Source organism: Pelobates fuscus, chromosome 7, assembly GCF_036172605.1.
Source record: "Pelobates fuscus isolate aPelFus1 chromosome 7, aPelFus1.pri, whole genome shotgun sequence".
Classification (NCBI taxonomy): Eukaryota; Metazoa; Chordata; class Amphibia; order Anura; family Pelobatidae; genus Pelobates; species Pelobates fuscus.
The window spans coordinates 187,035,660-187,052,802 of NC_086323.1; the positions used below are offsets into that span (position 1 = coordinate 187,035,660).

Genomic DNA, 17,143 nt, shown 5'->3' on the forward strand with positions numbered 1-17,143 from the left:
TGTTCGCTCCCATCATCCAAACAACGGGCCGGTGAGGGAGGTCCTCAATATCCTCACCGGCCAATACCAAAGCAGAGCGCACTCTGTAAGGGCCGGCCAGGGCGCAATTTTTCACCCACCAGGGTGCCCTGAGGTAGGGCAGGACCTGGTTGTGCGAGCTGTGTCGGTTGCCCGGCGCCCCTGTTGGCATTGCGCCCTGTTCGGCCGCACAGCTCGCACACCCCTAAGGCCGGCCCTGGTCTGGACCCACCCCCCCAGGCCTGCCCACGAGTCCGCCCACAGGGCTCCTACCTAGTCCGCTGAAAATGATGCAGGACTGAATGTGGTGTGTATAGTGGAAGTAAATTAGAATGTGTGTAATGGATATAGTGTTTGTGTGTATTACTTTGTGCAGTGAATGCAGAGTGTGTGTTTGTGTAGCGGATGCAGTGTGTATAGTGAACGCAGAGTGTATGTTATTGTAGTGAATGCATAGTGTGTGTGTCACTGTAGTGGATGCAGTGTTTTAGTGTAGTGAATGCAGAATGTGTCAGTGTAGTGAATGCAAAGGGTGTGCTAGTGTAGTGGATGCAGTGTGTTAGTGTAGAGAATGCAGAGTGTGTGTTAGTGTTGTGAATGCAGTGTGTTAGTGTAGGGAATGCAGAGTGTGTGTTAGTGTAGTGGATGCAGAGTGTTAGTGCAGTGAATGCAGAGTGTGTGTTAGTGCAGTGGATACAGTGTGTGTGTTAGTGTAGTGGATGCAGTGTGTTAGTGTAGAGAATGCAGAGTGTGTGTTAGTGTTGTGAATGCAGTGTGTTAGTGTAGGGAATGCAGAGTGTGTGTTAGTGTAGTGGATGCAGAGTGTTAGTGCAGTGAATGCAGAGTGTGTGTTAGTGCACTGGATGCAGAGTGTGTGTTAGTGTAGTGGATGCAGTGTGTTAGTGTAGTGAATGCAGAGTGTGTGTTTACTAGTGGATGCAGTGTGTTAGTGTAGTGAATGCAGAGTGTGTGTTTACTAGTGGATGCAGTGTGTTAGTGTAGTGAATGCAGAGTGTGTGTTAGTGTAGTGGGTGCAGAGTGTTAGTGCAGTGGATGCAGAGTGTGTGTTAGTGTAGTGGATGCAGAGTGTTAGTGCAGTGAATGCAGAGTGTGTGTTAGTGCAGTGGATGCAGAGTGTTAGTGCAGTGGATGCAGAGTGTGTGCTAGTGTAGTGGATGCAGAGTGTTAGTGCAGTGAATGCAGAGTGTGTGTTAGTGTAGTGGATGCAGTGTGTGTGTTAGTGCAGTGGATGCAGCGTGTGTGTTAGTGTAGTGGATGCAGAGTGTTAGTGCAGTGAATGCAGAGTGTGTGCTAGTGCAGTGGATGCAGAGTGTGTGTTAGTGTAGTGGATGCAGTGTGTTAGTGTAGTGAATGCAGAGGGTGTGTTTACTAGTGGATGCAGTGTGTTAGTGTAGTGAATGCAGAGTGTGTGTTAGTGTAGTGAATGCAGAGTGTGTGTTAGTGTAGTGGATGCAGAGTGTTAGTGCAGTGAATGCAGAGTGTGTGTTAGTGCAGTGGATGCAGACTGTGTGTTAGTGTAGTGGATGCAGAGTGTCAGTGTAGTGGATGCAGAGTGTTAATGCATTGGATGCAGAGTGTGTGTTAGTGTAGTGGATGCAGAGTGTTAGTGCAGTGAATGCAGAGTGTGTGTTAGTGCAGTGGATGCAGAGTGTGTGTTAGTGCAGTGGATGCAGAGTGTGTGTTAGTGCAGTGGATGCAGAGTGTGTGTTAGTGCAGTGGATGCAGAGTGTGTGTTAGTGCAGTGGATGCAGTGTGTAAGTGTAGTGAATGCAGAGTGTGTGTTTACTAGTGGATGCAGAGTGTGTGTTAGTGTAGTGAATGCAGAGTGTGTGTTAGTGCAGTGGATGCAGAGTGTGTGGTAAAAGGTAACCATCCTCCTCCTGAGAGGATGGTACTGGAAGAGGCATATCTGGCACTGCCACATGCTTAGAATGTTTTGCTGGCACCTTCCCTTTTGACCTGGAGGACACAGAAGAAATTCCTTACCAGTGGTGTTTGGGCAGGGAGGCAATTTCTTGATACATGCCTCCAAGCCAATGGCGGTGTCGAAACGGCTCCCTGAGCAGGAATCTCAGGCGAAGATTACTTCAGGAATTTGGATAGAGCCTTGTCCCTGGAGGCTGCCAACGTAGCATTCATCATGTACTGCAAATCCTATGTTTGTGGTGGGGATGGTGGTATAAGCAACACGTGTTAGCTAGCCAGGAATGTAACAGGGCACGTAGGGGGGTGTCCTTCTGCCAAGTACAATTGGGGCTCACCTAGAGGAGGCAGCGCAAAACGCACACAGTAGGATAGGACTGATGGTAAATGTATGAGGGGCCAATAATGTAAAGGGAGTTACCCTTGACCGTAATGGAGAAACACTCATTGGAAAGTCTCTAATCAGAAAAGGGGGCTCAGCCATAAAGGTACCATAAAGGGGACTCACCTCTAGAACTCCAATAGTGAGGTCAGATACCATAAACAAGGGGTTCACACCTGGGGCTTGCAAGCCAGAATTTCCAGGAGATGGTGTGTGGGGACTCACCCCTGCATGCAAATGTATATATAGACACCGTGCATGTATAAACCCCTTAATTCTAGCAGTTATGCAAAAACAGGTCCACCTCTCCTTGCAGATCCTCCAGTTCTCCATTCCCCCTCGCCCCTGCACACCCTCCATTTCTCGCCCCCTTTCCCCTGCAAACCCTTTATTTCTCTCCCCCTTCCCCTGCACATCCTCCATTTCTCTCCCCTCCTTCCCCTGCAGATCCTCCATTTCTACATTCCCCCCTTCCCCTGCACATTCTCCATTTCTACATTCCCCCTTTCCCCTGCACACCCTCCATTTCTCCCCACCCCAACCGGTTTGCCGTGGCCTGGTATCCGTCTGAGTGTGACAGGAAGTGCTCTGTCAGTGAGGGGAACAGCACAGCACATTACTTCCCTCCTGCCGGTTAACCTGCTAACCACAGTCGCAGAGGCAGCCCACAGTCGCAGAGGCAGCTGGGCCCCATAGAGTGACGGGCCCTATCGCAGCTGTGACCCCTGTGACCATGGTAGTTACGCCAGTGACTGTTAGTATATATATATATATACATATTTTACATCCACTTGACAAGCATTTTTATGTCTTCCTCCACATAACCTTAGCTGATTCAATTTCCAGACTCTAATGCATTTTTTTTTAAAATGTATTTATTACTGCCATTTATAAAGCTCCAACATACTCCCCAGCGCTGCAATAAAAGTGCACCTTGCCCTATTTCAAGCTAAGACAAATTTAACCTCCAGTTTCACAGGATTCTAGTTCTGCTCCTTTTTTCCAGGTATCCATGCTTCCATCCTTTCCATATGTATCCATTCTACACCAATTTGCATCCTATCTTCTACTTGTAACATCCTTTCAGTGTTATCAGCCACCCATGTATATTTGAAGTCTCCAATTTGGGGTTTCTCTCACCCCACATGTTTAACCATTTTCCTACCTTTGTTTCAGTATCTTTAGTTTGTGATTACCCAATAAGCAGTGAGTGGTTGGTGCCTGCCATATACAACCTATAAATAAAAATTATTTTCTAAACCTACTATATGTTTTAGGTTCATCTTTATTTATTCCAAGATGCATTTTTCATAAATTATTTGTGAACGATTTTGTATTTGCGATATATCATCATGTATTAAACCTGATGTTGGAGACAGATATACATATACATACTGCACTTTGAATGATTATTTTATTTAAGTAAATCTTATTTTATTTCTTGTTATTGCAGAGCACATTTTCTTAGAGGATCATTTCATTCTGAGCAGCTCAAGCAATACATTGGACAAGAATTATCTACATTAGATCCAAGAACAAAATGGGAAGTTGAAAGTTTACATGGGGTAAGGAGATCTGGGAAAATTATATGTGATAAAGTCCAGTATGGAATGAAACTAATTTATCAAGCTCCCTATTGAGATGGATTCTGTGTATACTGAAGGTCCATGTGCAAATAAGATTATTGTAAAGACTTCCCCTATCATATTTTGCTTTCCAGCACTCCAAACATCAATTCATCCCACATGGGGCAAAGAATTAAAGGCAGTTTAAAACCAACCGCTCACAATAGGTAGTCATTGCTGGTAGCATTTATTTATTCCACACATCAACATTGCTGCCATTTTACTATTGAACCTTTACTCCATGGGTTGCCAACCTGGTCCCTACCGCCCACCAGTGGGCATTTTGGTATTCCAGGTGGGCGTTAGCAGAATCCTCCCACCATCCAGAGAGATGAATGCTTTATTCATCTCTCGCGCACTCAGTGGTAAGCAGGAAGTGCGAGGTTGCAGATGCGGGTGCATGAAAGTGAATGAGTGTAACACGTGGGTAGAGGAAGGGGTGGAGTTGGAGTAGGTAGGGGAATACACGATAGCAGGGAGTGGAGTACTTGGAAAATAGGAGAAAGAAGGAGCAGAGTACTTGTAAAAAGGAGAAAGAAGGAGCAGAGTACTTGTAAAAAGGAGAAAGAAGGAGCAGAGTACTTGTAAAAAGGAGAAAGAAGGAGCAGAGTACTTGTAAAAAAGGAGAAAGAAGGAAAATAAAACATATAAAAAGGAAAAGGAGAGAATTGTTGTTGGCTAATAATAATAAGTGGGCTACATAGCTCAGCCTACCTACTGGGCATTGCTATAAGGAAGGTAAAAAAATAGAAAAAAAGGTGGGGAGGGGAATTAAGGAGGGAGAGGAGGGGAGCTGATGCACAGATGAGAAATCATATTATGAGCAAACAGAGAAATTGTCTGAATATCACAGAAAGAAGAGACCTTTGTTTGTTCCTTACGAAAATCGAACCAGATATCAAATATTTAGTCTCGCAGCATTAACCTCAAGGATCTCCTTAATCACTAGTAAAGGTAATTTCAATGTACTTTATTGTTTTCTCATTAAACTTTCTAAAGGTAAAAACATTATAAACATGCATAAAGTAGAAATAAAAAGATAAATGTACGTGCTTTTTTTTTTTTTTTTAAACACCCTCATTCTAAAAAATATTCTGCACTTGCGCGAAAACTGGTTGCCGGTAAGGAAATGTTTCCATCAAGAAAGATGCATTAGTGGGCGGTAGGTAGAAAAAGGTTGACTACCCCTGCTTTACTCAAAATAGCTAAATTGATGATACCGTATATACTCGAGTATAAGCCGAGTTTTTCAGCCCATTTTTTGGGCTGAAAAACCCCAACTCGGCTTATACTCGAGTCAAGGTCTGTATTATGGCAATTTGCATTGCCATAATACAGACCGGGGGAGAGAGGGGCTGGCAGAGCTGTAACTTACCTGTTCTGCAGCTCCTGTCAGCTCTCTCCTCCTCCGCGCCGTCCGTTCAGCACCTCGGTCAGCTCCCAGTGTAAGTCTCGCGAGAGCCGCGGCTCTCGCGAGACTTACAGTGTGAGCTGATAGAAGGAGCTGCACGGACGGCGCAGAGGAGGAGAGAGCTGACAGGAGCTGCAGAACAGGTAAGTTACAGCTCTGCCAGCACCCCTCTCCCCCCCACTGAACTACCACTGGACCACCAGGGAAGGAGAGCCCCCATCCCTGCCATGTATCAAGCAGGGAGGGGGGACGAAAAATAAATAAAATAAAATACGAAATAATAATAAAAAATAATAATAATAAAAAAAAGGGGGTATAAGGACCACTGTGGGAGGGGGGGGGTATAAGGACCACTATGGGAGGGAGGGGGTGGGATAAGGACCACTATGGGAGGGAGGGGGTGGGATAAGGACCACTATGGGAGGGAGGGGGTGGGATAAGGACCACTATGGGAGGGAGGGGGGGTATAAGGACCGCTATGGGAGGGAGGGGGGGGTATAAGGACCGCTATGGGAGGGAGGGGGGGGATAAGGACCACTATGGGAGGGAGGGGGGGATAAGGACCACTATGGGAGGGAGGGGGTGGGATAAGGACCACTATGGGAGGGAGGGGGGGAGAAAAGGAACACTATGGGAGGGAGGGGGTGGGATAAGGACCACTATGGGAGGGAGGGGGGGAGAAAAGGAACACTATGGGAGGGAGGGGGGGATAAGGACCACTAGCGGAGGGAGGGGGGGATAAGGACCACTAGGGGAGGGGAGGGGGAAGTAAGGACCACTAGGGGAGGGGAGGGGGAAGTAAGGACCACTAGGGGAGGGGAGGGTAAGGACCACTAGGGGAGGGGTGAGTCAGGACCACTGGGGGAGGGGGGTGAAGGAACACGGGGGTGGGGAGGTAAGGACCACTGAGGGAGGAGGAGGGGAGGTCAGGACATATGGGGGGGGGGGGCAAATATCCTTGCACCGGCCCTGCACACACTGCATTCATACACACACTGCACTCATACACACACACTGCATTCATACACACACACACTGCATTCATACACACACACACTGCATTCATACACACACACACTGCACTCATACACACGCTGCACTCATACACACGCTGCACTCATACACACACACTGCATTCTTTATACACACACTGTAAATAAATATTCAATTAATATATTTTTTTTAGGATCTAATTTTATTTAGAAATTTACCAGTAGCTGCTGCATTTCCCACCCTAGTCTTATACTCGAGTCAATAAGTTTTCCCAGTTTTTTGGGGAAAAATTAGGGGCCTCGGCTTATATTCGGGTCGGCTTATACTCGAGTATATACGGTAACTAAGTTGCATTGCACAAGACATTTTTTTTTTTTTTTTTAAAAGGTCTGGCTTACTTCTGATTGTGACAACAGTCACACTCTGCCAGACATCAGCTTAGTGGATTTAAAACCTTGAAATATAAAAATATAAACTATATATATATATAAGGAATTGCTAACTGTTCTTCACAGGGCTGCCATCAGAAATTTTGGGGCCCTTGACACAGCTCAAGGTCTGGGCCCCCCGGCGCCTGCAACCGAGTCCCCCCCCCCCCACCCCCACCCCCCCACCCCCGAGTCCGCCCACAGGGATGCAGTGTCTGCAGGGCCGGTGCAAGGATTTTTGCCGCCCTAGGCAAAAGTAAAGTTTGCTGCCCCCCATATGACATCACAGTGCCCCACCCATATGATCTGCCATGTTAACTAACACAGTGCTGCAGTGCCGCCGTGTTTACAATAAAAGGCCTGTAGGGACAGGTTATAGACACCAGAACCACTACATTAAGCAGTGCTGCAGTGGTTCTGGGGACTATAGTGTCCCTTTAATGTGAGGTAAATTAGAGATTAGTGCCACGAATAATATACTAGATTGCCTACTTACAACCAGATGAGGATGATGATGGGCTTCAACAGGGCTCGAGTCCTGCAGGAACGCGTGGGAACGGCGTTCCTGCACTTTTTTTAGAGCAGGAACGCCGTTCCCGTTTGTGGTCCTGCAGGCACTCAGGGGGCGGCAAAAAATGCCGCCCCCAAATGCCCCTGTGTTCCCCCTGTCATGGGGGGCCCAAGAGGTGGCCTAATGGCCACCTGAAGGACTCCCCCGGCCGGCTCTCGTCTCGCTGTCAGACGCGGCGAGGGAGCTGTGTTCTCTCTGCTCCCTCTCGCCGCGCCGTTTGCTGATGCTGGGAGCCGGAATATGGCGTCATTTCCGGCTCCCGGCATCAGCAGACAGCCCGCGCGGCGAGAGGGAGCAGAGAGGACACAGCTCCCTCGCCGCGTCTGACAGAGAGAGACAAGAGCCGGCCGCACTGAAGCCCCACTGGACCCCAGGGACAGGTCCACGCCAGCTCTCCAGGTAGGGAGGCTGGGTGGACATTTTTAAGTTTAAAAAAATATGCAATAATTCTTGTGTATATGTGTGTGTCTGGGAGTGTAAGTGTGTGTGTGTGTGTGTGTGTCTGGGAGTGTGTGGGGTTTGTTGATGGATTTACTTGCTTATTAATTTTGTATTACTGACTAATTATTGGAAAGTCTATTTAATAATGTTGAATAGTCTGCTAAGTGCTAAAATCACCATAGCAGCTGTGTTGTGCTGTAAAATGTGATATGAATCTCTAATCAGGTCAATCATTTTAAAGAAACAAAATGCAGCATTTAAGCGTTAAATATAAATATAAATAAATATAAATATAAAAAAATATATATAAAAAAATATATAAATATATCAAGTAAAATGTATAACCGTTATTACTGGAGAATATTGTATTTTTTTTTGTAACTCAGAAATTGACTAAATGTATCGCAATGATACAAATTACATTTTTTTATTTCTTGTGTATACATTTACAGCAGGAGTCAACATTTCATACTAGACAGATCTGAAAGGCAAGTCTGGAGGTTTCTGCTTGCCTAGGGTGAACTTTCACTCCCGAGTTGCTAGTGAAAGAGAGGACATTTTGAGCTCTGCTTACCGGGTTATTTACTGAAGTGTGTGTGTGTCTGTGAGTGTATGTGTGTGTGTCTGTGAGTATGTGTGTGAGTGTATGTATGTGTGTTGGTGTCTGTGAGTGTGTGTGTCTGGGAGTGTGTGTGTCTGTGAGAGTATGGGTGTCTATCTGTGAATTTGTGTGTGTGTGTGTCTTTGTGTGTCTGTGAGTGTACGTGTGTGTCTGTAAGTGTATGTGTGCACCTGAGTGTGTGTGTACGTGTTTATATATGCATACAAGTTTTTTGGGTTTTTTTGGTAGTGGGGTGGGGGTGGAACTCGAGTGAGTTCCCACACTTTATTCCCCAGGACTTGACCCCTGGGCTTCAGCTGCCGTCTGGCTCCACTGGTCTGTTGTAGAACAGGCTCTCTGGAGGTGGTTTGTTACTGTGGTCACAAAAATCAATGTTCTGGGAGAACGGGAAGCAGCTCCATTTTTTGAGGGCTCTTTACACAGCTCAAGGTCTGGGTCCCAGGGTCCACCTTCATGTTCCACCAATGAGTTTGTTCACAGGGGTGTGTGTGTGGGGGGGGGGGGGATGTCCTGATGTGTGTAAGGAATGCATTGTGTGAATCTGTGTTTGTATGTGTAAGGGCTGCAAGGTGAATTTGTGTATGTATGGGATGCAGTGTGTGTGTCTGTAAGGGATGCACTGAGTGTGTGTAAGGGGTGCATTGTGTGTTGCTGTGTGGAAGGGATGCATTGCTTGTGTATGTGTGTCTGTGTGTAATGCATTGTGTGTTTTTCTGTGTGCAAGGGGTGCATTGTGTGTGTGTGTGATGGATGTCATTCTCTCCCCCTACCCCCGTCAATTTCCTTCTTCCCCCCCCCTCTCCAATTTCCTTCTTCTCCCCCTCCCTCTCATTGCCTTCTCCCCCTCCAATTTCCTTCTTCTCCCCCTCCCTCTCATTTCCTTCCTTCTGCCCCCTCCAATTTCCTTCCTCCCCCCTCCAATTTCCTTCCTCTCCCCTCCAATTTCCTTCCTCCCTCCCCCCCTCAAATTTCCTTCCTCCCTCCCCCCTCAAATTTCCTTCCTCCCCCCCTCAAATTTCCTTCCTCTCCCCCTCCCTCAAATTTCCTTCCTCCCCCCTCAAATTTCCTCCCTTCCTCTCCCCCCTCCCTCAAATTTCCTACCTTCCTCTCCCCCCTCCCTCAAATTTCCTCCCTTCCTCTCCCCCCTCAAATTCCTACCTCTCCCTCCCCTCCCTCAAATTTCCTTCCTCTCCCCCCTTTAAATTTCCTCCCTTCCTCTCCCCCCCAAATTTCCTTCCTCTCCCCCCTTCAAATTTCCTACCTTCCTCTCCCCCCCAAAATTTCCTTCCTCTCCCCCCCCTTCAAATGTCCTCCCTTCCTCTCCCCCCCCACTCATTCAAATTTCCTCCCTCTCCCCCCACCCCCACTCACTCAAATATCCTCCCTCCCTCTCCCCCACCCCCACTCACTCAAATTTCCCCCCTCTCTCTCCCCCACCCCCACTCACTCAAATTTCCTCCCTGACACCTGGCGGGCGCGTTGGAGCACTCTCCCTGGTTGAGTGCTTCCTCTTCAGCTCCCTCGCGCGCCTCGTACTGATGCCGGAGCCGGGAGATGACGTCATCTTCTGGCTCCTGCATCAGTACGGTGCGCGAGGGAGCTAAAGAGGAAGCACTCAGAGGAGAGTGCTCCCTCGCGCGCCCGCCGGTTGTCAGCAGGGCCAGCCTCTGGGGGGGCCTGAGGTGACCGGCTGCTGGGCCCCCCAGGAGAAGAGGCTGGCCCAGTGGGTACATACCGTGGTCGCAGGGCCCCCTGCGACCCGGTATGTACCCACTGAATGTGGGGCCCGGACGACCTGAGCAGTCCGGGCCCCCCAGGACCGCCGGGCCCATGACAACCGTTGCGGTTGTCATGCCCTGATTGCGGCCCTGGTTCTTCACAGTGTGTTTGTAGGCTAATTTATTACATACAAATTAGAATTAATTAGCAACAGTTCTTACAATTGGTTTTACATAATGCAACATCCTACTGTTGAGCATTCTGCTAATACTGTTGAGCATTCTGCTAATTTTCTCTTTATTTCAGAACATCATGATTCATAATGCAAGTTTCATTAGACGTGACATTCCAGCATCAAACGGATTCATATTTATAATTAACAAGGTTGGTAATTTAAATGCAAACCTTCTGTGTGTTCGAAAACAATTCATCGACTGGTAAGATATTGCCCAGCAACAGGGCCGGTGCAAGGATTTTTGGCTGTGCCGCCTTATGGACGCGCCGGCCCTGCCCAGCAACTCCAACCCATTTCAATGAAGCTTTATGGGGGCTGGAAGAAGCCCAGAATATTTTTTAACTACGGTGAACCACATTACTAGTCCTGCATTAACTACTAGAGAAAATGTTGTTGTGTTTTTGTTTTTTTCCCTATTGATCCATTATTAATAAGCTAGAATGACAACTCTTTTACTATCTTTCTACTAAAAATCACAATATGTCCAAATAAGAAAATAGCTTTTCTAAACAAGGAAACGGCTTCTGACTTGTCTTAAAGGGTTACTCCAATTCAGTGATTTGAAGTGTATGTATGGAGACACTATATGTGAAGTGTTTCCCTATGTAACACTGCACATACATATAGGGCTATTTACTAAAAGCAGACAATTCCAACCACTATGGCAATTCTCATATTAGGTAAATGCAAATATAGTCCGAATTCGGTCAGACCATAGAGTAACTGCAGCAATAGCCTGGCTGCATTCGTCATCCAGAATAAAATCAGTGATTTCACATCTGAACCCTATACAAACTATAGGATTCAGAAGATTCATAAAGCATTACTGTTAACAAAATTCATAATTCGATGTGCATGAGAGGATGCACATGAGAGTGCTCTGACAGGCAAGTCTTATTTTGTCTCTCCAGACAATGTCTGGATTTTGTAGTTCGAATGGGACTACTATTGGAACTTCAGTTAAAAAAAAACTGGCAGTTTAACCCCTGTGCTACTGACGGTGTAACCAACTCCATCAGTGTCATTGAGCATCATTAGGTAACCTTCCGAATAATGTCAATTCTGTGCATATTCCCATGCACAGCATTGCATTGATTAGCTTATATGTTGTGCTGATGCTCTTAGCCAATTAACTTCCAGCTTCTGATGTTTTGCAAAAGCGGGATATCATCACTAACCATTGGAGTACCCTCAACTCCCATCAGGGAACCAGGTAAGAGGGATAATCAATGCAAAACAGTTTGATCTATTAATGGGTAACATGTCCAGGGTACTCCTGACTTCATAACCACAGTGATGCTTGAAGTAACCCTTTAATAATTATTTTAAAGGCAGAATTTCTGTTCACTGGTTGTTCAACATTAGCCCTGATCAATCTTGTAATACTAAAAATGTTACATTTTTCTTACAGGTGTTGCAGCCACCAATTGGAAATATACCTCCTTCTCGACCAAGACTTTCAAAGCAATTAGATCAGGTTCCAACATTTAAGATGTTTAAAGAAGCATTAAATGTAAGTTTCAATGTTGATAAAGGTTATCTGTAAATACAAAGAAAACAATGAATAGTAAGTCTCATAGTTTTCTAAAACCATAACTGGACATTGTTAGTCGCCTGTGTATATTTGAGGCTAACCCCCTTAATACTGATGGGGCCAGGTAATAGCCAATTTGCCAAAAGGGGGCCTGGAGATACTTTCTAAAATCTTGATGAGGTTTATATTATAGGACCACAAGACTGTGTATCTCCAGGCCATCTTTTGACAATCAAGGTTTAGACTTCTTACAGTGGATCCCACCAATTTTAATTTATTTGGTATTAAAGATAGACAATCTGCACCATGATGATTATCTCTCTCCATGTATTGGATGTACAGGAAGTTTATAGTTTTTTTTTTTTTGCTTTTGTCTGTTTATTTTATTTTTAATGCAGAATTTAGGGCTTATTGAAGAAATCGAATCATCTGAACAGAAGTTTACAATTTTCGTGCCCAGCAATTCTGCAATGTTGAAATTTTACAATGATTCTGGAGTTGATGAATTGGTAATTGTATTTTATTTTTGTATTTAAAGCCTTGTAAATGTTTGATGTAGTTTTATGTCCTTCATAGCACCATATATTAGATTCTTGTAACCTTCTTGCAAAACACTTTTTTTTTATACATGTGCTTTTTTAATCCTGCTAATAAAAAATAGAAAAAGTTTGAAATTTGTAAAAAGAAAGCAGATCTCAAATAGCATATTAAAACACATGCATTAAAACCTTTCTTCCCTTTTGATGTGAATTAATGGGGGTTGTACAATCTATATTATAACAATCAATAAATAAAAGTGGGGCATTATCTTTTCCCGAACCCTTCTTAAAGTGGAACTGTCACACCGAACTTACCTTTCCCCAATCGCTTCCACTTTTCTTCCTCTCTCATGATCTGTTCTTCTTTTCTTTGTATCTGATCTAGTTTTCTTTGAAACATAAGACAAAGTCGGTACTACTTTGTCTTATGTATATTTCATATGATTGACCGACTTTGACCCAAAGAGGAACTCCATTTCCTCTGGTCAAAGAAATTTTCCCACAATGCTCACACTCTCCTCCGTGATCTCGCTTCATTCGTCGTTCAAATGTCTTGTCACATAGACAGGGCGCTGGCGAAACTACTGTTTTCATCCTAACAGAATGAGTATAGTTTGTCCATTCGTGTTAGGACGACATTCTGTATTTTTTCATTGGTTCAGAATTTCATTCTAATGAATGAAATTCCGTTCCAGTCAGTGCCGCGGGTGCATTGTGCAACCAGTTAATAGATAAGCCGCGAATAGTGGCATGTCTACTAAACAGTGACCAAGGGAGTCTAAGTGACCTAAGTGACCAAGGGAGGACCTACTGCCTCCACCCCTGGCCCTCACCCATGAGTGGCCTTAGAGGTGGGGCAATAGGTCCTCCATCCCTATTGTCACCGCTGCTCATGGGTGGGGGACATTGTCATTTAGGGCCCACACCCGCCACTCATGGGAGCCAGGGGAGAGGGGGAGGAGGAATTGGTCCTGCCCCATACTGCCAATTAGAGAGGTAGGGGGAGCAATAGACCCTTCCCCCCTATTGTCACTTAGGACCTTACCCACTGGTCATGGGTGGGAGTCGTAGGGGGAAAATAGGTCATAGAAACATACAAAACATAAAATGTAACGGCAGATAAGAACCATTAGGCCCATCTAGTCTGCCCAATTTTCTAAATACTTTTATTAGTCCCTGGCCTTATCTTATATCTAGGATAGCCTTATGCCTATTCCACACATTCTTAAATTCCTTCACTGTGTTAACCTCTACCACTTTAGCTGGAAGGCTATTCCATGCATCCACTACCCTCTCAGTAAAGTAATACTTCCTGATATTATTTTTAAACCTTTGTCCCTCTAATTTAAAACTATGTCATCTTGTAGTGGTAGTTTTTCTTCTTTTAAATATAGTCTCCTCCTTTACTGTGTTGATTCCCTTTATGTATTTAAATGTTTCTATCATATCCCCCCTGTCTCGTCTTTCCTCCAAGCTATACATGTTAAGATCCTTTAACCTTTCCTGGTAAGTTTTATCCTGCAATCCATGAACCAGTTTAGTAGCCCTTCTCTCAACTCTCTCTAAAGTATCAATTTCCTTCTGGAGATACAGTCTCCAGTACTGCGTACAATACTCCAAGTGAGGTCTCACCAGTGTTCTGAACAATGGCATGAGCACTTCCCTCTTTCTACTGCTAATTCCTCTCCCTATACCACCAAACATTCTGCTAGCATTTCCTGCTGGTCTATTACATTGTCTGCCTACCTTTAAGTAATCTGAAATAATTACCTCTAACACCCTTTCCTCAGATGTTGAGGTTAGGACTCTATCAAATATTCTGTACTCTGCCCTTGGGTTTTTACATCCAAGATGCATTGTCTTGCACTTATCCACATTAAATGTCAGCTGCCACAACCCTGACAATTTTTCTAGTTTACCTAAATCATTTGCCATTTGGCTTATCACTCCTGGAACATCAACCATGTTACATATCTTAGTATCATCAATCTAGGTAAGCAATGTCTACTGCACCACCCTTGTCTATTATTTTAGTTACCCAATAAAAAAAACCAATAAGATTAGTTTGGCATGATCTCGCTGAAGTAAAACCCATGCTGTCTCTGATCTTGAAACCCATGTGATTTTAGATGTTCAACAATCCTATCCGTTAATATGGTTTCCATTACTTTCCCCACTACTGAAGTAAGGCTTACTGGCCAATAGTTGCCCGACTCCTCCTTACTACCTTTCTTGTGAATGGGCACAACATTCGCTAACTTCCAATCTTGTGGGACTACTCCTGTTAACAATGATAAATAAATCTGTAAATGGTTTTGCTAGTATACCACTAAGCTCTTTTAATAACATTGGGTGTATTCCATCAGGTCCCACTGACTTATTTGTCTTTACTTTTGACAGTTGAAATAGAACCTCTTCCTCTGTAAACTCACATGTAACAAATTACTCATTTGTCCTTTTTTACTAACTTGGGTCCCTTTCTTTCATTTTTATCTGTAAATACTGAACAAAGATATTAATTGAGGCAGTCAGCTAGACCTTTATCCTCTTCTACATACCTTTCTTATTTTGTTTTTAATCTAACTAATCCTTGTTTTACTTTCCTTTTCTCATTTATGTATCTAAAACATGTTCTGTCTCCTCTTTTACTGACTATGCTATTTTCTCTTCTGTGTGTGATTTTGGAAGCTCTTACAACTTGCTTAGCCTCTTTCTGACTAATCTTTTAGATCTGTCTATCTTCCTCACTCTGTTTTTTTTTTTATAATTATCAAATGCTCACTTTTTGTTTTTTACTATTTTGGCCACATCTGCGGAGTACCACAGTGGTTTCTTAAATTAGTTTATTTTACTGACAAGCCTAGTGCAATTTTCTGTTGCATTCAGCAGGGCAACTTTTAAATAATCCCATTTCTCTTGGACTCCATTTAAATTGCTCCAGTCTGATAATGACTTAATTACACATATTCTAATTTTAGAAAAGTCTGTTTTTCTAAAGTCTAAAATTTTTGTTTTTGTGTGGTGGGACTCAGTCACTGTTATTATATTAAACCACACTGACTGTTGATCACTGGATCCTAAACTTTCACCTACAGTAATATCTAATACCAAATCTCCACACTAAATCTAGTATGGCCTCTTTACGAGTTGGCTCCTCAACGATTTGTTTTAGAGACAATCCCTGTAGGGAGTTTAGAATATGTGTGCTCCTGGCACAAGCAGCTATATTGGTTTTCCAGTTCACATCCGGAAGATTAAAGTCACCCATGATGATACCTTCATTGTCATTTTAGCTATTTCGTCAACAAGTAGATTATCTAACTCTTCTATTTGTCATGGGGGCCTATAAATCACACCTACACAAGTTACTGTGTATTTACCAAATTCTAACGTAACTCAAACGGACCCTATGTTCACCTAACTTTTAATAGGATAGATTTTATGCTATCCTTCACATACAGGGCCAGCCCTCCCCTTTTCTTGCCTTCCCAGTCTTTTCTATATAAAGAGTACCCTGGTATTACTATGTCCCAGTAATTTTTCTCATTATGCCATGTCTCGGTAACAGCGACTAAATCTACATTATCAGCTGCCATTATTGCCACAAGTTCATGGATCGTATTCCCTAAACTGCGAGCATTTGTAGACACGACTCTAAGCTTATCTTTTTTCAACACACTTGCTACAGGCACCTTCTGTCCTTGTTTTGGTGGGCAATTTGATTGATGTTGTATCACCTCCTAGTTTAAATACATCCTAGCAAAACCTCCGAATTGCTCACTGAGAACATTTGTTCCCTTTTGAGAAAGATGCAAACCATCTTTTTTGTACATTTTATTTCCATTCCAAACAGAGCTACCATTGTTACTAAGGGCCCCCACCCGCTAACCATGGATGGGGGCAGGGTGGATGGCAATATGTATTTGTCCCCCATTTTCACTTAGGGTCCCAATCTCCCGCTCATAGGTGGGGGCCGGGGGAAGGTGTGGGTAGGTGTCCCCCCCTCTATTGCCACTTAGGGCCCCCACCCACCCCTCATGGGTGGGAGCCGAGGGGGGACAATAGGTTCCCATCCCCATTGTCACTTAGGGCCCCCACCTGGCGCTAATGCGTTTAGTTGAATAGCAACCCACTCGCGGGGCACTAGTGGGGGCATGGGAGGGACACTATGTTCCCCCATTAATTCTTTAAATTAACTGTGGCTGCTCACTGTTTGGTAGACATGGCCCTACTCGCAGCATATCGAGTAGGGGCATTCGGGAGATTTTAATCTCCCTTATGCTAACATGGGGGTCATACTGTTGTACCTTTTTAAAGGTCTGAAAATTACAGAATGATTTACAGATATTTATTGTCATAATATAACTGACACCATTATATCTCTACGAGATCTGACCAGAAAAGGCCAGGGAAGTTACATTTCACAACTTACAGGATTTTGTTGTAATGACACCACAATCACAGGGTGCACAGCAGCAAGGCCGGGGCCCACGGTTGCAGGCTAACCGGCAGGAGGGGAGCAGCACATCACATCACACTGTGTGTAGCGTGGCCAAGGGGTCTGGCAGTAATTGCTCGCTGAGAGACAGGGGGCGAATGGAGGCTGGGGGAGGAAATGAGACACTTGCGTAGGATGAGACACGTGGAGGGGCTGGGTAGAAGGAATGAGACATGTGGGGGG

General features: G+C 44.6%; 1 protein-coding gene across 1 annotated transcript in view; it reads left to right on the forward strand.

Annotated features, from left to right (window-relative positions):
* The window catches only part of STAB1 (stabilin 1), a 426,801-nt gene that overhangs the window by 165,645 nt on the left and 244,013 nt on the right, over positions 1-17,143 (forward strand). Inside the window, exons 30-33 of the mRNA XM_063426973.1 lie at positions 3,798-3,909; positions 10,461-10,538; positions 11,801-11,902; positions 12,322-12,432. Of these exons, the coding sequence (XP_063283043.1) occupies positions 3,798-3,909; positions 10,461-10,538; positions 11,801-11,902; positions 12,322-12,432 (403 nt within the window). The remainder of the gene's footprint in view (positions 1-3,797; positions 3,910-10,460; positions 10,539-11,800; positions 11,903-12,321; positions 12,433-17,143) is intronic.